Source organism: Hippoglossus stenolepis, chromosome 20 (genome assembly GCF_022539355.2).
Source record: "Hippoglossus stenolepis isolate QCI-W04-F060 chromosome 20, HSTE1.2, whole genome shotgun sequence".
NCBI classification, from domain to species: domain Eukaryota; kingdom Metazoa; phylum Chordata; class Actinopteri; order Pleuronectiformes; family Pleuronectidae; genus Hippoglossus; species Hippoglossus stenolepis.
In genome coordinates, this window is record NC_061502.1 from 11855507 (window position 1) to 11876273 (window position 20767).

The window sequence follows — 20767 nt, forward strand, 5'->3', positions numbered from 1 at the left end:
CCAATGTCATCTAAAGTGTCACAATCATTTCATCTTTTTTCCATATCATGCCAATGGCATCAGATTTTGTAGTAAAAAAACAAAACCAGAAACTCGTTCCTTACAGAATATCATCACTCTTTTCATCACTTATCTAAGTTAAACTATGTGAGTGCATGAGATCAGCAGGGGACTTTCTAACCCACTCTGTCCCTCTGACCTTCTCAGGCATTTAGACTACTTTGAAATGCTGCGGAACGAGGATGAGCTGGCTTTGTCAAAACGATATGAGTCGGTAAGTGAAGAAAAAAAAAAATCATAACCCTGACTTTGTATTTTTAGAATTTTGACGGATGTATTTATGTGCTGTTTTTTTTGTTGCTCCTTGTCCTCCAGGCACACATAGATACCAAAAGTGCCACCCAAGTTTTTGATCTCATCCGCAAAAAGATGAACCACACAGATGCATTTCCGCACTTTATGTCTGTCCTGCATCACTGTCTCCTCATGCCACGTGAGTAAATCTTTAAATTTGATATGGTTGGACCAATACAGTCTATAACATGCAGGAATACAACACTTTTCATGTAGTAAAATGTGAGAACCTGAAAAATATAAAGAAAATCTCTAATACTGTTAAAGCAAAAGGGACATTACAGATTGTCAATCCCTGAGACATGCAGACATTAAAGATACTCCTTTCTTCAAATGTTTATTCACTGTCAATAATTGGAGCATGTGCAGAACTCATTAGGCCACAAACGACTTGTCAGGACCTGTGAGGCCTGTTGTTATAACTGTCGTTGTGATTTGTCGGCTGATGATGAATTCTCTGACTCTTCAAACCTCGTGGTTGCAAAATGAAGCTAATTGATGCAAACAAATAAGGACAGGCTATAAAAACAATGCAAAGTGCTTCCAGCTCAAAACTGCCCATGACAATGAAAACAGTCGAAGAAATATGAGCCGTGGGAGTCATGATGACGATAATGATGATGTAAAGGAGGAAGAACTGTTTTTAAAACCTTTCATATGCTGGGCTGAAGGGCAAAACCTTCAGAGGGCTGCAGTGGGGGTTAAGGTTTAGCTGACACAGAAGTGGTTGTGGATGGTTGCAATGTGCAGCGTTTATGCACAAACAAGCGTCCACATGAAAGAAACTTTAGCAGCAACCTCGTCACGAAGGCCAACGTCTGAAGTCTGAAAAGCAACATGTGGATAAACCAGAGTCCTTTTGTAAACAAGTGTTGTGGACAGATGAAGTTACTATTCAGCTCTTTGGCCACAGTCACCAAAGGTGTATTTGGGGGGGGGGGGAGCAGCAGCATTTGATGAAAACACCCGACTGTTAAACACGAGGTCGGGAACATCTCCAGGAGTCTGGTGTGGGGTTGTGTTGGCAGCCAGTGGCACAGGAAACATTGCACAGATAGAATCCGTGCAAAGAATCTACTTAGTCTGGATGCAAACTTCCCGCAGCCAGTCGAGGAAGCGAGACTGAAAAAGAGTCTGGCTTCAACAACGGGGGCAATGACGCAAAGCAGATCCGCAGAATCCACCATGAACGACTTTCCGAGACACAGCCCTTACAGACTCGAACATTAGTGAAACTCTGGCTAGGTGACAATGTAAATGTACGTCAGAGCTCGAAATGATCTGCAGGACGAGTGGGTGAAAATTCACGAATGAAGAATAAAAAGACTGCCCACATCCCACTCTATAATTTGATTAAATAAAGTCACTGCATTAACGTTTGAAGAAAGGCTCTTTCTGAATGTCTGTGCGCTGCAGTGGTTGAATTTGCCTCTGTTCTCTTTCAAGAATCAATAAGAGTTTTCCCAGGAGCGCCAAAACTTTTTTTATACAAATGCAAAATGAGGCTCCAAACAAAGCTAGTTAGTATTTCTCCCACAAAACACACAGTCCATTGTGTTCCCGTGCCAAAAAGATAAGTATATTGACTTTGTTCAGATTAGCCACTCCAGAAATTGGATAATCGCATTCCCAGCCAAATTGCATCCTGAGACCGCTGTTGGGAGATTTTTTTTGTTTTGTTATTTAGTTTTCTGCAAAGATTGTATTAAGTCTGGTTACGTGATCCACATCACATCAAGGAGCCACTTCACAGCTGCAGTGCTTCTTCTCCTTGATGCTCTCCCCTTGCTCTGATGACTGGCTTTGTAATAATAATGAGTCGTTTCAGCTCCTTTGCTGAGTCATTCAAAGTGTAATCGCCACTTCAGCTGCAAATTCAAGTGTTGTGGTCATAATGAATAAAAAAACTGCAAGCTGGTGATGGTACTTAGTCAGAAAGAAGAGTCTGAATAATACTATGATATGGTTCATTGAACATTTTGGAAATACGTTGGTAAAGACTAATTACAGGATGTGTCCATGTATATCAATCAATTAATCAAACTTTATTTTTATTTCCCAAAAGCATCATAATTGCCCGCCACAAATCCAGACATCCCGAAAAAAATTCAGACAGTAAAACACTTTAAAATAGATTTTAACGCTACAATATCAATAACAAAAGATAAAATGAATACAAGAAATCATCTCATAATAATAATATCAACAGGCTGGTAAAATGGAATACAATTTACAACATAGACAGAATAAGAAAATGTCTGTGTGTGTGTTTACAAAGTTTTCAGGCCAAAATAACAAGGCAACAGTAAACATGTTGTTCCATGGCAGATGTAGTCTCACCAATCTAATACATGTGTCATCCTGCTGAACCCTGTAATCATTGTGTCTCTCTTTAGCTCCGCGTACGAGCACTTTTAGAAAATGCATTGACACATCATTCCTTTTTGTTTCATCATCGTCAAACGGCTGCAGTGGCTCCGGCTTCACTCGGTAGTTGCTGAGATGCACTCGCGCCAGGGGGCTAATGAGAAACTTGTGCCTCTGTCTGTTTACGTCTCTTTCTCCAGACAAGAGGAGCGGTAACACGGTGCAGTACTGGCTGCTGTTGGACCGTATCGTCCAGCAGATGGTCCTGCAGAATGACAAAGGTCACGACCCTGACGTCACACCACTGGAGAACTTTAACGTGAAGAACGTTGTCCGGATGTAAGCTCTCCAGTTTCCCCCCCGAACACACTGACACATGAACAAGTGCAGGAGCACATTTTTTGGCTGAAGAATGTAGAACAGTTTGTGTTTGGTGAAGATCTGAAAGCCACGTGCTCCGCAGTGACGACTCAAACATAACTGATCCTTTATGAAGATGCTGTCGTTTATTACGCTCGTCTTTCTCTCCGCAGGCTGGTCAATGAAAATGAGGTCAAACAGTGGAAAGAGCAGGCAGAGAAAATGAGAAAAGGTGTGTTAACATTCTAAACTATTGAAATAAAAAATTATTTAATAAAAAGGTGTGAGTTAAGCTCACTAAGTGATCTCCCTTCACAGAACACCACGAGTTGCAGCAGAAGTTTGAGAAGAAGGAGCGTGAATGTGATGCAAAGACCCAGGAGAAAGAAGACATGATGCAGACACTTAACAAGATGAAAGAGAAGCTGGAGAAGGAGAGCACCGAGCACAAGAATGTCAAACAGCAAGTGGCTGAACTCAGCACACAACTGCACGAACTCAGTACCGTACGTCCTGCTTCATGTTCACTTTATAATGATCTTAAAATAAAGCCCGACTTCATATTTTGTCATCGACAACGACTGGTGTTCCAGATCAATCACAGAGTTCACACAAAGGGCAGATTAAGCCATGTGAAATCATCCCACTGATACAAGAGACCCCTCAGATAAAACATGATACGGATTAAATTAGTTTGAACAAGAAATGTTTTCTTAAATACAAGTCTCCTCGTATATTGATTTGTGACTTTACAATGTTACTCACCCAAAATTGTACCATTATGACACAGTTAGTCATAATTATGTCGTAAATGATTCATCTGTTGTATAATTATGTCATAAAAGAGAGAAATCAAGGTCACCGCACATATAAATATTGTTGCTGTTTCTTTGCCTTACTCTCTCTTTCTCCCTCCCTGCAGAGACAGGCAACTCTTGTTCCTGGAGGTCCCCCCTTTGCCCCGGGCCCGCCCGGCGGCCCTCTGCCTCCCCCTCCACCCATGCCAGGCTTTGGAGGTCTGGGCCCACCTCCCCCTCCTCCAGGCGGCATGATGCCTCCCCCGCCTCCACCACCCCCTCCTCCTGGTGGCCCTCCACCTCCTCCCGGACGTCCTCCTATCGGAGGCATCCCCCCGCCGCCTGGAGGGCCGCTGGGACCCTCCCTGATAAAGAAAAACATCCCTCAGCCATCCAACCCGCTGAAGTCCTTCAACTGGGCTAAGTTAGCCGAGGTGAGAAAAAGCGGAGACAAGAGAAGACAAGAATGTTTTGATGCTTTGAGAGAAATTATGAGAAATAAAAACATTTTTCTCTCCTCAGAATAAACTGGAGGGCACCGTGTGGATGGACGTAGACGACTGCAAGGTTTTTAAAATCCTGGACCTGGAGGACCTTGAAAAGACCTTCTCAGCCTATCAGAGACAGCAGGTAATGACGATGAGGTCATTCATCAGCTCAACAACCTACTACTGTCAGAGAGGGCGCAGTGTAGCCAGCAGGGATGGGGGGGGGGGCTGAGGGACAAGTCAGCCTGAAGTAAATATAATAAAAAGGGATACATAGCCAGATAGATTTGGGGGCTTCTTTAAAAGATACAAAACTTCCATGCTTGAATCATTCAGAATGCTTTTTTTGGGGTCACGTTTGTTTGTGGTTTTGATCATTTTGCCACTTGTGATTGTAAATGCATGAGTGAGCTGCTCAGAATCAGCTGTTTGTTTCTTATGGCTTCAGATTGCTGTTCATTTACTAGATGATCCTAAGTAGTAGTATCTGTAATAAGATGTCAACGGCCTCATTCTATGAAATCTATGCTCGAACACGACCTCAAGCATGTTGAATATACGTGAAAGGCTGACAATGAATTAACTGGTGGTTTTCTCTTTATGACATTTACAAATATAACTTAAGTGTCACTCAGTAGAGTCCATACCTCCGCCAAGGCCCAACAGTCCCCTTATAAATCCTCTACACCAAATTGGACATAATCATAGATATCAGTCCTCTACAGATGTCGGATTCTTATGCCTCTGTGCCAGCGACAATCAGTGGCTTTAAGTTTTCGGGTTTTCCATCCGACTGTACATACATTCCTTTGTGAACATGATATCTCAAGAAAACCTTGAGTGAATCTCTTAAAATTTATTACAAATGTTCAGTTGGACTTGAGGATGAACTGATATGGTCTTCGAGATTTAACCTCCTTGGCGGAGGTGAAGAATGAATGTTTAGATGCTCAGTGTGGCCTGGTGAGTTTCAAAGACAGACTCATTTCTTCTGCGCACAGCATGTGAACTACAAGCACGTGTTGATCACCTGACAAGCCGCTCATGTCTCACTGCTGCTCACTTCATCACTCATGGATCCATCGTCATCATCTCCAGAATGAGCTTTGATTTGTTTGCTGTTTGTTTTTATGGGCTGCAATCACGTAACTGCTTGACTTATTCTAATGAGTGCTTACATCTTCCCTGCTTCTTGCCTGCATTTTAGGACTTCTTTATGATCAATAACAGCAAACAGGTGAGTGCACTTACGGTACAACAGCTATAAATATACATTGTTGTTTCTCCATAATCGATTCAGTCAGACTTGACTGTTGATGTTGTCTTATATGTTGTTATATGTTGTGTCCTCTTGTGCCCTCAGCCACATGTTTTGTTTGATCTATTTTGTGTTTGTCCAGCAGAATATACACCTTTTGTTTAAGTTGTCATCATTTTCTGTGTGTGTGTGTGTGTGTGTGTGTGTGTGTGTGTGTGTGTGTGTGTGTGTGTGTGTGTGTGTGTGTGTGTGTGTGTGTGTGTGTGTGCGTGCGTGCGTGTGCGTGCGCGCGCGTGCGTGTGCGTGTGCGTGTGTCATGTTTGCCTATGATAACCTTTTGTTTGAGCCTTTTTTAATATTCTCAGTATCTGTTTTGGGGATTTTTAGGGTGTGTGTGTCAGTCAGTTTTCATTCTTGGGTGACTGCTAGAAAAATTCAAACAAATTTATGTATGTTAAAAATTCAGATTGCCCTCTAACACATGATTTCCCTCACAGAAAGAGGCGGAGGACGACACACTGAGCTCTAAAAAAGTCAAAGAGCTGTCGGTCATCGACGGCCGTCGAGCTCAAAACTGCAACATCCTCCTCTCGAGGTAAGTTCAGAAACATCCTTACAGCCCATTTATAAAACAATCACTGACACATCACAGGTTATTATACATATATATTTGTAATGGACAAATCTGTTGTGTATCTGCAGGCTGAAGCTTTCAAACGAGGAGATCAAGAGAGCCATCTTAACCATGGACGAACAGGAGGACCTTCCCAAAGACATGCTGGAGCAGGTATCTCAACACGCAACAGTCCTTCCTCTGCTGCCTCCGACACGGTGTGTTTACATGCACCAGGTTACAGTCGGCTCCAGTACGATGATTCCTTAAATCGTGTAAACAAGAAACCTGGTTACTGTAACTGAGGTAGAGGATTAGAGAAAGATTATCTCCACAGGCTGATTTCTGCAGAAAATTTCTAAGCCGTGTTTAAAGGTAACTGGGTCTTTATTTTACTTTTTACATGTACATGTGCAGGACAAAGATTTCAGGCAAGAAAATCATCTGTGGTATCAGATCATCTGAAAGCAATTCAAGCTCATATTTTTTAAATAACTCCAAAGTCGATACCAACTAACACAGTCTCCTCCAGAAGACCAGATCAAGTTGTACCAGTGTCACGATACTGTCAGTCCTCTCCGTGTATTATATCACTACTACCTTAAAATAAGTGACCCAAGCTTCTAGATAAGCTGGAGTTAGGGAGTAATCTGCGCACTTACCTTCTCCATCTATATGAAGCTTTACAGTAACCAGGTAACTACGGTGCGAGTCAACATTTCCAGGCGACCTGGTTTCTTTTGTGCATTAAACACACTGCTGCATTTAGAAACTGCACTCGACGTAAGAAGAGTGAATTCATGCTTGTTCTTACTGACTGCATTTTCATTTCTATACTTTTGGAGCCCGTGCAAAAAATTCAGATATATCAGTCAAAGGCTCATATCAATATTTTGATGGGGAATGCAGGTTTTGCATTGAAGAGTCAGAGATACAGATTCAGCTCTGTTCATCTGTGTATAAAAATTGCTTTAACAGATAGAGACTGGATGAAAAATCCCTCCACTGTTATTAGCTGAAACAAGTACCGATAAATGAGTGTTAAAAGTGTAAAAATCCAGTTTGTTCTTGTTCCTTCAGCTGCTGAAGTTCGTCCCTGAGAAGAGCGACGTGGATCTGCTGGAGGAGCACAAACACGAGCTCGACCGAATGGCAAAACCCGACCGTTTCCTCTATGAGATGAGCAAGTACGTTAAGCATTCAGTTTCCTTTTTGCTATTTAATTGAGTACTAAATTTGACATTATCTCAGACCTGGCAGCTTAATGTTGGTGCAGCAATCTGCAGATCTGCTGACAAACAATGGCCTTTGTTTCCTCTTAGTCACTGCAGATAAATGCTATGAAACATGGTTTTCTACTTAGTTGGGAACAATGGCTATTTGTGTGAATCACTATTTCGAAAAAATTGTGTTTGTGAATAAAACGGAATCAGTCATGTAACAACAGTATTTGAAGTTTCAGTTTAGTAAACAAAGTGTCACAATTGGACACAAAGAAAATATCCGAGAAGTAGACACATTGTAGAAATAGTCTTATATGGTTTATTGTTTTTAATAATTTACTGTAGTTTGACATTTTTTAATACAGTTTACTGTAGGGTAGGGTAAAGAATGGACTGGCGGACACATGTCACCGTGGTATTCATTAGCTGCAGAGTCTGTGGTTTATGAGCCCAAAAATAGAGCCCAAAAATAAGCTTCAGTGCCACAACAAAAAAGATTTTTATGTGTCGTTTAGTAAACACACAGGCGGCTCCTTTTCAAGCTCAATGTTCATGTCTGTGGCTTTTTCTCTAAATTTGAGGATTTCCCTGTTTATAATTTATGATATTTGTCTATTCCTGTTCCCTCTGACACGCATTTTCCATCTCCTGTCCAGAATAAACCACTACCAGCAGCGGCTGCAGTCGCTGTACTTCAAGAAGAAGTTTGCAGAGAGGATAGCGGAGATCAAACCCAAAGTTGAAGGTGAGAAAAGACTTGCAGACCAAGTGTATATTCTGTAAATATAAAACTAACAAAGACACATCTCCCGAGTCTAAACACACATTTGAATCCACTGCAAACATGAATCTTTCAGCTCTGACGAAGGCGTCTAAGGAGATCTTACACAGCAGAAACCTGAAGCAGCTGTTGGAAGTGGTGCTCGCTTTTGGGAACTATATGAACAAGGGTCAGAGAGGAAACGCTTACGGCTTCAAGATGTCTTCACTCAACAAGATCGCTGACACCAAGTCCAGTATCGACAAGTAAGGACGATCATAACGTTAAATCTTCACAGGCAATAACAGAAAGAATGTATGAAATATAAAATGTCCCATCTGGATGTGGGAACGTGATATTTGTGAAACTACATGTGGTTAATCATATTTGAAGCTATATCATAAAACCATTAAATCAAGTTTTCGTATGACTGGTTTTTCATAGAAACATCACTCTGCTGCACTACCTGATCACTATTCTGGAGAAGAAATACCCCAAAGTCCTGAAGTTCCAGGAGGATCTGCAGAGCATCTCAGACGCCGCCAAAGTCAAGTAGGTGAAACCCTGGAGCCGTGGGTCCCAATCTGAGGGTTGTGACCCCACAAGAGGTCACAAGATTAAGGCCACATCCACCCTTCTACATTTAGATCAAAGGAAAAGCTTGGTAGCAACAACAGGATTGGCTCGATCGTGGCAAAATCTGATTCAATTATTGTGACCACCCAACAGTCAGCTGATTCGAAGCAGCAAGGAGATTCAGAGAGAATTGTTTACATCTGTTGTCCACCCCACTCTTAAAACGTCTAAAACCAAGAGGGTTGGAAACACTGCTTGCCCCATTTGAGTTTTTATCGTATATTTTTTAGTATGGTCGGGCAAAAACGGAAACATTTGCCTCCTGATTGGTTCTTATTAGTCATAACTCAACAACCAGCGGTGAAGGCAAAACCTTTCTAACACGTATTGTCCACCTCATCGTCCAAACAATAAGGAAATCCCTAATCTTGCTTTACACTTTTGCTGTTACACGCTGTTACTCACGCTGCTGCACGCAACTTAGCAACCAGCTGCAGAGTAGACAATGTACTTCCTGTTTACATAGACAAACACATACCCAGTGTATGAGAACGCTGATGTTTTTGCGTTAGTACGGATAGGGATTATTACTGATACAGAACTAAACACTCTTTTGACCAAGATCGTATCTACTCTGTTTTAAAATGGAAACTTATTAGTGTGGAAGTAACCTAAAATTTAGGGGTTGGAAGATGGTTGGAACAGAAAGAAATTCTGCCACAGTAATTATATTTATCTTTTTACTGATGTTGTGAAATACGTACTGGATAATTAACTGGATCATTAACCATCTGAGGGAACTGCTCATCAGACTTAAACAAACAAGGCGGAGGTGTCGGGATTAGTCATGGGTTTTGTTTGGGAGTCATGAGCCGAGATGGTTTGGATCCACAGCCTCCGGCCACATTTCTACTGTTTCCTTCTTTTCTGTGTTCAACGACCACCTCTCTCTTTATGTGCAGTATGACGGAGCTGGATAAAGATATCTGCAACCTCCGCAGCGGCTTGAAAAGTGTGGAGAGCGTGAGTCACAAAGATTTATTAGATAAGACAGAACATGCATTTTTATTCTATTGCTTGTGACGTGTACGATGTTCAGTGCAGATCATCGTGACGCGGTCCTTCAACTCCTGCTCTCGTGTTTTTTCCTCTGTCAGGAGCTGGAGTTCCAGAAGAAGCGACCGCAGGAGCTCGGCGACAAATTTGTGTCAGTGGTGAGTCAGTTCATCACGGTGGCCAGCTTCAGCTTCTCCGATGTGGAGGACTCTCTGACCGAGGCCAAAGAGCTGGTAAGTCCGTTTGACTTTGTAGACACAGACGTTAAAAGCTTGCATCCCATTTCCTGTCTGCGAAGCTGTTTCTACGCGCCTCGTTGACCTCATCGGTCACCTTTCTAGGAAAGCTAACAGCGGGAGTCAAGTGTTTCTGCTTCCTGCTGCAGCGCCGCTCGCACTTTATCGGTCACGCTGCCCGTTGTCTTGAGTGCAGTTGAAGAGTGAAAGCAGGAACAGACGTAGAGGGTTGGATATTGTTTTACACGGCTGTGCTCAGCATTGTAATAGCAATAATAACTTTATTTATACAGCACCTTTCAAAACAGAGCTTCACGAAGACGACAATTAAAAACAAAACATCAGAGACAAGAAGCAAATGAATACAATGTCATTTAAAATCAAAGACAGCAGATAAAATAATACAACATCATTTAATAGTAATGGAAAGGAAAAGGATAAAAGAAACATAAATTACTGCAAAAAACGATAAAATAATAGCCGTTCGGTGAAAGTACGGACATTTACAGTGTGGACATTGTACGTCATGGTTTTAGGCACTTTGATTACCCATGTAATTGTAGGAATGCTTTGTGAATCACATGCACTGACGTCGGGACATTTCCTGAAAGTTTCTGGAGGGAGTGTATGTGAGAACACAAATGTCAGAGTCAGTTGCAACGGACCTTTTTCTGAACTTTTTCTGCTTTTTCTCGGTAAAATGTCAGAGAGAACAAAAAAATGTCTGGAGAACTTACAGAGCGAGTGGACGGGTTGACAAACCCCGAAAAATGTCCGGACCAAATGTTCCAGACATTTTCTCGATGTCTGAAGACAGATTAAACGTGTCCTTGAGAAAATCCTCTCAGAGCATTTCCCTCGCAGCTAACATTTCCTACAAAGCAAACCTGTTGCAGGTGGTCATTTTAAAAAGAGACTTGTCTTTTTACAACTAGAAACCTGAGCGTGTTCTTCTTTTAACCGACACCGCGACACCCTGATGTCAGATTTATGCGTCTGTCCACATTTATTGGTGCAAGGCAGGAAGGGGTTCTCCCTTTTTTTTTTTTCCTTTAAAATCTTGGGCATGTTTTTTTCCTCACAGTTGGTGTGTGTGAGTGTGTGAGTGTGTGAGTGAGTGAGTGAGCTACACTGACCCTAGTGCTCGGCTGGTCACATGGCAACCATTAGTCTCTGTGAATCATTTACGGTGTCCCACGGTAAAATATTTGAGAGTGTTTACAGTGGTCCTCTTTACTCATGATTGGGAACAAGAGAGCCCTCGCTGACCCTCACTGCTTTGCGTCTGTGCGTGTGTTGTGTGTGTGTGTGTGTGTGTGTGTGTGTGTGTGTGTGTGTGTGTGTGTGTGTGTGTGTGTGTGTGTGTGTGTGTGTGTGTGTGTGTGTGTGTGTGTGTGTGTGTGTGTGTGTGTGTGTGTGCGTGAAATAAAACAGTTGTACAATACCAAAATGTAAAGGGATATTTTACAAATCACGTCTCAGGAATCATCCTGATGTGAAAAAAGCATATTTTAAAAAACCTACCTGCAGATTTTCTCCACCTGATTGAGCATGTATGCCATTGGCTGTTCTCAGCGGGACTTCACATCTGGATGTTCTCTTTTTTAACCTCCAGTGAAAAACACCCAACAAACACGTTGCGTTAATTTGGGCTCTGGCTCCAGTCTCTGGCCGCGGCTGTAATCAGTAGTCGGTCAGATCTGTGTTAACGCGGCCTTCAAAGCTCGACCACTGGCTCCTCCGCTCTGATTTCAAAGAGCTGAGACCCTAATGAGTCCCCTTTAAAACAGTCGACGATAAAGTAAAAACCCGGTTCTGCTGCGTCCTGCTGTAAATCTGATCCTGTGTGACCCTTTTCTCTTTGGTCCCCCCCCTCTCCACAGTTCCTGAGGGCAGTGAAGCACTTTGGCGAAGACGCCAGCAAGATGCAGCCGGATGAGTTCTTCGGCGTCTTCGACCAGTTCCTGCAGTCGTTCGCCGAGGCTCAGCAGGAGAACGAGAACATGCGGAGACGCAAAGAAGAGGAGGAGCGCAGGGCCAAGATGGAAGCTCAGGTTTGTGATCGGCCGTTTCCACATGATTCTTGACAAAAATAGAACCACTGACATTGTAAAACACTGTTGTAAAGTGAGAAAGAAGAGAAAAACCCAATCAAACTAATAAAAAGTAGGATTCATGACCAACTACAAAGGCACCTAGTCGAGCACATACATCCGCCAAGACCCAACAGTCCCCTTAAATTCAATCAAGCTGCGCATTCTCACATAGTCATAGAAATCTGTCTGATGTCTTTTCAAATCCATGAATTACTTAAATCCGGTAAATCCGTGAAAATGTCATAAAATGGCCAATGTCCAGATGCGCGCCAAAATGTAATGTGTTCTTTCTTGGCACATGTGTCATCCTTCCATTGAGTTTCAAGGAAATCAGTTCAGTAGTTTTTGTGCGATCCTCCTGACGAACAAACAAACAAACAGATCGGAATGGGATGTTGGTTTAAATCCATGTCCTGATGACCAATGATATTGTGTGAAGCCGCTTACACGTGATACAAAGAATAAATGCAGGTGAAATAGTGCGTCATGTCATGTCATTGTCAGATGGTGGCGCTGTTGGATATCACATTTTATATCTTCCTTGGCAGAGGTAGTAATAAAACAGACCCACTCTGGGTTTTGCTGTTACAGCCTCATTTGTTCTGAATAATAATTTGATATTTTCTGAAATGTTTACTTACTTTTTCTCTGTAAAGTAAATATGCAGCTGTTAGCTTAGCATAAATCATCAAAACATCCTAGCTGGCTTTGTCAAACAAAATCCATTTACCGACATCTCTAAAGCTCAACATGGAATAGACAAACACAGGTGTAAAACCAACAAGTTGCAAGAATTTTTCTCAACCTCAAAGTCACTGGACTCCGCAAAGAAACAGCTTTGGACTTTCAGGTGTCAAAACAAATTTATCTGTACGGCCGACACTCGAAGAAAACACTTTTAACAGGGGAAAAAACCTGGGATCTCTCTCCGAGGACGGACAGAAGTGCAATAGATGCCACGTGTAGCTTGTTTTGACTGTATAAGTTCAGAGGGAATTAGGAAAGGAGCTTGTAGTGTGGATAATTAGAGTCAGGCTGCTGCTGTATCCTCACATGTTCTGTTCAGACAGGAAGTGGTGTCAAGCTTCTCATCCATCTGTTCCTCCGAGGTGAGGAGTAATACATTCAGAGAGATGTTTGTGTTGATTCAACGTTTCTCTTCCTGTGTCACCAGCTGAAGGAACAGAGGGAGAAGGAACGAAAGGCCCGGAAGGCGAAGGCGAACGGCGAGGACGACGGCGGCGAGTTTGACGACCTGGTGTCGGCGCTGCGATCGGGCGAGGTCTTCGACAAGGACCTGTCCAAGATGAAACGCAACCGCAAACGCATCAACAGCCAGAACACGGACGCGAGCCGAGAGCGACCGGTCACAAAGCTCAACTTCTGAGGCTGACATCATCCTCTTCTTCCTCCTCTTCCTCTTCCTCCTCCTCCTCCTCGGCCCCGCTGCTCGTTGTTAGTTTCTCTCTGGGTCAAACTGACACTCACATTCCTCCGCTCCCACCCAGCTCCGCCTAAACCGACCACGGCCTCGCATCATCGCAGCAGAGCCACACACAGCACAACGCGTCCGGACTATTTCACCCTCTCACAAGCAAAAAGCCAAAAACTCTTATTAACGACCAAAATCCCACAGATTCCAGCTGGAGGATCGACTTCAATGAAATGAATGAAATGGAAATGAAATATTTCGTCACGCAGGACCAGGAAGTGGCGTCTCGCTCCAGGTGGAAGAGACGGTCGCGGCCGTTTGATTGGACACGTCCTGTGTTGTTTTTTAGTTTGTTTTGTACGTCAGAATCTATGCACAGAACGTAACGTGCAGCTTTTCGACTCCTTCAGGGCTTCGATGCTTGATCCCAACAGGAAGGAAAAGAAACACAAGGGGCCATTTTGTACAGACTGATTTGATAGATCGAGCGGGGGGGGGGCTGCTTTCGCGGTCGCTTTTTTGTAGAAAGACTGAATCTGAACTTCCCGGTGACGCCGCCGCTCTGAGGGCCGAGACGCATCTTTAAACAGGAAGTGACGCAGCGGAGTTTTCTTTGTTTTCATCATTATTGACGCGCAGCATTTATATATCTGTATGTTTTCTTTCATCTACTTCCTGTTAAGAGCTGGCCTTAACTCTGTTGACTCTAATTGTTAAGTGGGTACTCCAAGGCCTCGATTTCTCAACAAGTGTGGACACTCAACGTCATAGATTACATATATCTATATCTATATCTATATATAAGGTTGCGTGCTTGTCATACATGCACATATGAGTTCATAATTATTCTGCTAAATGCCATTAAAACCATACCCAAACAATGCAATACACCTGTTTTCCCCCTTCTGGAGAGAGCGCCCCCTAATGTTGATGTTTTTATTTGAGTAGATGAAAGCCGTTTCCTGCGCTGGCTGGGTTCACACTGCATTGAAAACATTCTGTGACTCACACGTGAAGTGTTTCCACTCACACGTGGACACGACGTCTGATCTGAATTTGTCCCCCGAGCAGCTCAGTGTGAATCCAGCGAGAGTCGGGCGCCTCCATGAACTTTTATAATTTAAATATTGCCTTCCATTGTACGATGCCCGGATGAAAATAAATGGGAGAAAAGCATTTAGGAGTTCTTGTGTTCAGTTAACAATCACCAGCTTCATGAGTCTGCACAGATAAATATTCAGTTCTTTGTTGCCGGATCCATAATGTTTCAAAATACACGACAGAGTAAGAAACGCGTGAATCAAATCTGAAACTTTAAAAAGGAACAGAATTATAAATCCAGAAACAAATATTGAAATAAATTAAGCCTGTGTTTAGACCCTCGGAGTAAACAGGCTCATCTCATGGTTTCTGCTGAGCTGATTCTCAAATGTGTCTTTTAATAAAACATAATTTGTCAGATAACTTTTATATAAGACAATAATACACTACACTGTTTTTTATTTTGAGGCCAGTTTCAGCTCCACATCTTCATTTACTTCACTACTGGCTTTAACAATGAATAGTTTTGGTTTAGGATTAAACTATGTGTCTACATTTGAAACCAGGTTAGTTGATAAATAATTCTTCCACAATTAAAATATTAAAATCCATGTAACGCTTAATAATTCACTTTTATATGAAAAACATAAAATTTAAAAAGGGAAACTTATTAAATTTTTGTTTTTCAAATAGAAAATTATAAAATTATAAAAATTTAACTGATGAATGTTACATGGATCTGACAGTTTCTCCGCACTCTTCCCTCACATGTCCTCAGTTACATTAGAGAATGAGAATTAGTAAATGATCCTTCTTCATGATCATGTTTCTACAGAGAGAAAAGAAGCCTCTGTTAGACTGCCACCCTGTGGTCCAGACAGGTCATTGCAGCAGAGTAGGCAAAGCAGACAATTGACTGCCGGCTTCATATTATATTTACACATTTGTATAAAACTAAACACTTGTATATTTTGCGTTCCTCTGTTAACACGACACCGAGCGACACTGTTCATGCCAGAGCTTCAGTTTTATTGTTCACATTTACATTATTTGAATCAAGTGTGAGTTACAGTGTTTATACAGAAAAACAAAAAGTCGTTCATACAGAAAACAGACATGTGACTCATCTCCTCGCACTCAGGTCACTGGAGGCTCAGAACAAGCTGCTGGACTCTGATGGAGGATCAGTGACGGATTCTAACGTGGGTTATTAGTGTCAGAGCTGAACTGGAGGAGGAGAACGGGTCAAACTTTGAATCCGAACCTTGGTTTCAATCATCTTCATGCATCAGTAACTTATGACCATAGATTCTGGACAGAAATTCAGCTTTGTGTTCTCTGCTCGTATGAAGGTGACGTCGGCTGAGAAAAGAAACAGAAACACGATCACTAGTTTAGTGGTGAAACAGTGTCGGCAGCACCGTGTCGGTCCTGAGATCAAAGTGTGTCAAAGTGGAGTTCGTGGTTAGAACCCGAGAGAAACGTAGCAGCTGGTAGACGTAAAGAATAAAAGGGATTTAAATTATCTTGAATGCTGAGATGGTCCGACTGAGTCCAGTGTCCGTTTCATTGCTCTGATGCGACTTTTCCATTAAATCACAAGAAGGCAAAAATCTTAAAATGCAGAATTGTGGTAGTGAGATTAGATTTATCGTAGATTTAAGATTTTAAAAGAAAGAATAAGAAACGAGATCCAAACTGTGAATGATTTGATCGATATTACAGAGAATTAAAAACAACTTGATCTGACAATAACATGAACGATAAAAACCTTTCTGCCTCTGAATCGGATACAATTTAGATTTATAAGTCAAACTTTTGATCAAACTTATTCTGGCTAATTATTTCCCATATAATAATCCCTGAAATACCAAAAGTTACAGATAATCTAAGGTTTGTATCTTCCATTCAAGATGCTCTCTCCTTGTATTTGGCAACTTCTGTTTTGGTAAGTGAAATACTGAATATTTTTAAAAATCCATTTCCATGACGAAATCTAAACTGCAGCACAAAAATATAAACACAATGTAAATGCTAATTTAAACCACAGACTGTTTATAGAGATGGACGACAGGACAGCTCCTCAAAAGTGAGGCCAAAGCACGTTGATCACCACCTGGTGGCTGGCTGCAGTGTAGGTAATAAATCCTGCCTCCTCCATGTTAGCAGTTGGGACATGGTCCAAACTAAAGTCATGGTTTCTTGTTTTTTAGAGGCAAAGGGGGCATTTCTCCAGTAAGTTTGGTTTGAATAAGTCTGATTGGACGTGCATGTGAATCGACCTTGAGAGACTCTGGCTCCAGATGCACAAGATGGCAGCGTTCGAATCCAGGATATTTTTGGCTTCATTTCTGGACAGTGGAGGGAAGTGGAGAAGTGTCGTCCATCTTTAGATACAGTCGGTGATTCAAACAGTTTAATACATCTTGAAATATATAACAGAAAAAAAAAAACAGATTATTGTCAGGAGCCTCAAATCTATTCATGTTGCAGCCAAACATCTGGAATTGAACACAGAGTAAACAAACTGGTGTCGTTTTGGTCATGAATGAAAACTTGTGTGAATCTTTGTTCGTCTTTGCTTTACACTGGATTTGCTTTGTCTGGTCTGTGACGTTAACGCTGAGGATTTACGATTTTCTGTTTTCCTCAAACAAAATCATTTTCCTGCTCAATGAGAAAATCTGGAAGGACTCAGCGTCTCTGCAGGGTCTCAGGGAGTCGCTGAGATAAAATATTTGAATCTATATTTTCATCTTTGGTGGTTGGACGATCACACTGATCACAACCTCCTGTGTGTGTGCTTCTTCGTGCAGGGGATCAAACTGACATTAAAAAAACTCTGCTCCACTGAAAAAAAATCAGCAATTTCTCACCATTAACGCTGATTATTCTCGTCATCATATAAACGCAAATAAACCAGCGGCTCCATCAGGGAGAAGACGACTGAAGAAGTGTGGAAACTGCAAGAAATACTGAGACGAGGGGTTAGTGTTTTATTCTTCAAGTCCACGTCTGATACAGAGCTGACACTGAGTCGGGAGAAAAATCAAGTTGGGACTATGAACAGACAAGTTGAGAGGTGTGTGTGTGTGTGGAGTGCTTGCATTTCATTGTGTGTGTGTGTGTGTCTATGCGATGGAAATATGTGTGCGTCAGAGTTCAGTGCCGACTGCTTCAAAGGAAATGGATTTTTGAGAGAAGCACGAGGCCGGTGGGGTTTTTTTGGGGGGGGGGTGGGGAGGTTATGGCCACGGGGGAGAAGTCGGAGCGCCGCGCTCCTTTTTGTTCTCTGCTCTTGGTTTTTGTCGCTGGTCCAGCTGTTCGCCACAGGTCGGTGAAGGGAGACGCTACGCCAGCGAGCGCTGACGAGGTTTGATGCGAGGATAGAGCTGCAGGAGATGAACAGAGAGAAGAGAGGAACAAAAAGAGAAATGTTTAACGACTCCATCATGTTTGTTATCACTAAGGTTGTAACTTGACTTTGTCTTGTTTTGCTCTATTTCTAAAAAGCACCATTATGTGCTGTTCTTGTTCTAGTGTGACTCGAGCAAGACGATAAATCAGATTCATTCACTTATTATTAGGGCCCGAGCACCGACGGTGGGAGGCCCTATTGAAATTGTAAGGATTATTCTTATTATTCTATGCCAAATGAATTGGCTTTTGAGGGCTTTAACATGCTCAACGTCTTACCAAACTTTGCAGAAAATTAGAAAGTGGTGAAAATGTATGTATTCTGGAGTAATTTGAAATGGGCATAGCAAAATGGCTCAACAGCGCCCTGGAACGCAGCCCCTAGGTTTCCCTTTGACCAATCTTCATAAAATCGTAGCCCAGGTGTATCACCAGACCAGACAAACAAAAGTCTCAAGGGGCATTATGAAAACGCCACCTACTGATCAGTGTGATAATTAAGTTGTAACATTGTCCAATTGACACAAAATTGCTCACGCTACATCAAGCCCCTACTTGAACAGATATATTAACTAAAAGTAACGTAAAGTAACTAAAAACGTAAAGTAACTAAAAGTAACTAAAAGTAACTAAAAGTAACAAAGTAGCGAAAAGTAACAAAGTAGCAGTAACAAAGTAACGCGAAAGTAACTAAGTAACGTAACATAACGTATAGTTACGTAACGTAAAAAAGTAACGTAAAGTGACGAAAAGTAACAAAAAGTAACTAAGTAACGAAAAGCGAAAAGTAACATAAAGTAACGAGGTAACTAAGTAACAACGTGGCATAGCGTCAATGTCGTAGCGTAAAGTGACGAAGCGAAGTGGAAAAGTAACGAAAAGTAACTGAAAGTAATGGAAAGTAGCAGTAACTAAATGCGTAACGCAAGTACACGCGTCACTCACGTAAAGTAACAAAAAGTAACGAAAAGTAAGTAAAAGTAACGAACAGTAACAAAAAACTAAGTAACATAAAGTAACGAAAAGTAACTAAGTAACGTAACGTCACGTCACGTAACTAAAAGTACAAAAGTAACTAAAAAGTAACTAAAAGTACAAAAGTAACTAAAAGTACAAAAGTAACTAAAAGTACAAAAGTAACTAAAAAGTAACTAAAAGTACAAAAGTAACTAAAAAGTAACTAAAAGTACAAAAGTAACTAAAAGTACAAAAGTAACTAAAAGTACAAAAGTAACTAAAAAGTAACTAAAAGTACAAAAGTAACTAAAAAGTAACTAAAAGTACAAAAGTAACTAAAGTACAAAAGTAACTAAAAGTACAAAGTAACTAAAAAGTAACTAAAAGTACAAAAGTAACTAAAAGTACAAAGTAACTAAAAGTAACTAAAAGTACAAAGTAACTAAAAGTACAAAGTAACTAAAAAGTAACTAAAAGTACAAAGGTAACTAAAAGTACAAAAGTAACTAAAAAGTAACTAAAAGTACAAAGATAATCCTCATCCGACACGGACTGTGTAGGTTTCTTTTATTGAGGCTTACCGTTACTTTACGTTGCATATGCGTTACTTTACGTTACTGTACGTTACTTTACGTTCCGTTACTTTACTGTATGTTAAGTTACGTAACTGCCTTCGTTACTGTACATTACGTACGTTGCTGTTCTTTCGTTATGTAGCATCGCGTAATGTTTGCGTTGCACGCGCATGCGTTGCTATGCGCTCCGTTACGTTGCCTACGTTGCGTTACGCTTACGTTACTTTCCGTTATGTCACTCTACGTTACGTTACTGTACGTTGCGTAACGTTACTGTACGTTGCGTTACTGTACGTTGCGTTACGTTACTTAATGTAACGTAACGTTACGTAACTTTGCGTTACGTTACTGTACGCTACGTTACGTTCCGTTACTTTCCGTTCCGTTACTTTCCGTTATGTTACTCTACGTTCCGTTACTGTACGTTACGTTACGTTACTTAACTCTACGTAACGTTACTGTACGTTGCGTTACGTTACTGTACGTTGCGTTACTTTACGTTACTGTATGTTACGTTACTGTATGTTACGTTACGCAACTTTACGTTACGTTACTGTGCGTTGCGTTGCATGCGTTACGTAACTGCGTTACTTTATGCGTTGCGTAGCGTTACTGTACGTCGCGTAGCGTTACTATGCGTTGCGTTGCGTTACGTTCCGTTATTTGCGTTCCGTTATGTAGCATGCGTAATGTGCTAACTGCGTTACTGTGCGTTGCGTTGCACCATGCGTTGCGTTGCTATGCGTTGCGTACTGCGTTGCTATGCGTTGCGTCGCGTTACTGCGTTGCGTGGCGTTACTGTGCGTTGCGTTGCGTTCCGTTATGTAGCGTGGCGTATGTTACGTAACTTTACGTTACTTTACGTTACGTTACTGTACGTTGCGTAACGTTACTGTACGTTGCGTTACGTTACTGTACGTTGCGTTACGTAACTTTGCATGCGCTACGTTACGTTACGTTACTTTCCGTTCCTTTCCGTTATGTTACTCTACATTACGTTACTGTACATAACATTACACTACTGTACGTCACATTACGCTACTGTATGTTACGCTACTGTACGTTACTGTACGTAACTTTATGTTACGTAACTTTACGTTTCGTTACGTACTTACGTTCTGTTACGTTACTTTCCGTTCCGTTACTGTACGTTACTTTACG

General features: G+C 41.6%; 2 protein-coding genes across 10 annotated transcripts in view; one reads left to right on the plus strand and one right to left on the minus strand.

Moving 5' to 3' along the window:
• The window catches only part of LOC118099376 (disheveled-associated activator of morphogenesis 1), a 51079-nt gene extending 36287 nt beyond the window's left edge, over positions 1–14792 (plus strand). For 3 of the 4 annotated variants that reach the window (XM_035143920.2, XM_035143921.2, XM_035143923.2), the window contains 18 exons: positions 208–274; positions 376–493; positions 2922–3060; positions 3255–3313; positions 3400–3587; positions 4004–4312; positions 4401–4508; positions 5574–5603; positions 6122–6219; positions 6327–6411; positions 7318–7424; positions 8117–8205; positions 8318–8486; positions 8665–8772; positions 9759–9819; positions 9954–10085; positions 11972–12142; positions 13359–14792. In XM_035143920.2, coding sequence (XP_034999811.1) covers positions 208–274; positions 376–493; positions 2922–3060; positions 3255–3313; positions 3400–3587; positions 4004–4312; positions 4401–4508; positions 5574–5603; positions 6122–6219; positions 6327–6411; positions 7318–7424; positions 8117–8205; positions 8318–8486; positions 8665–8772; positions 9759–9819; positions 9954–10085; positions 11972–12142; positions 13359–13571 — 2251 coding nt within the window. In that variant the 3' untranslated portion in view covers positions 13572–14792. The remainder of the gene's footprint in view (positions 1–207; positions 275–375; positions 494–2921; positions 3061–3254; positions 3314–3399; positions 3588–4003; positions 4313–4400; positions 4509–5573; positions 5604–6121; positions 6220–6326; positions 6412–7317; positions 7425–8116; positions 8206–8317; positions 8487–8664; positions 8773–9758; positions 9820–9953; positions 10086–11971; positions 12143–13358) is intronic. The other variant, XM_047338044.1, reaches the window with a different exon arrangement.
• An 873-nt stretch (positions 14793–15665) lies between these two features.
• The window catches only part of ppp1r13bb (protein phosphatase 1, regulatory subunit 13Bb), a 30719-nt gene continuing 25617 nt past the window's right edge, over positions 15666–20767 (minus strand). For all 6 annotated transcript variants that reach the window (XM_047338077.1, XM_047338076.1, XM_047338073.1 and 3 more), the window contains one exon: positions 15666–18049. In XM_047338077.1, the coding sequence (XP_047194033.1) occupies positions 18008–18049 (42 nt within the window). In that variant the 3' untranslated portion in view covers positions 15666–18007. The remainder of the gene's footprint in view (positions 18050–20767) is intronic.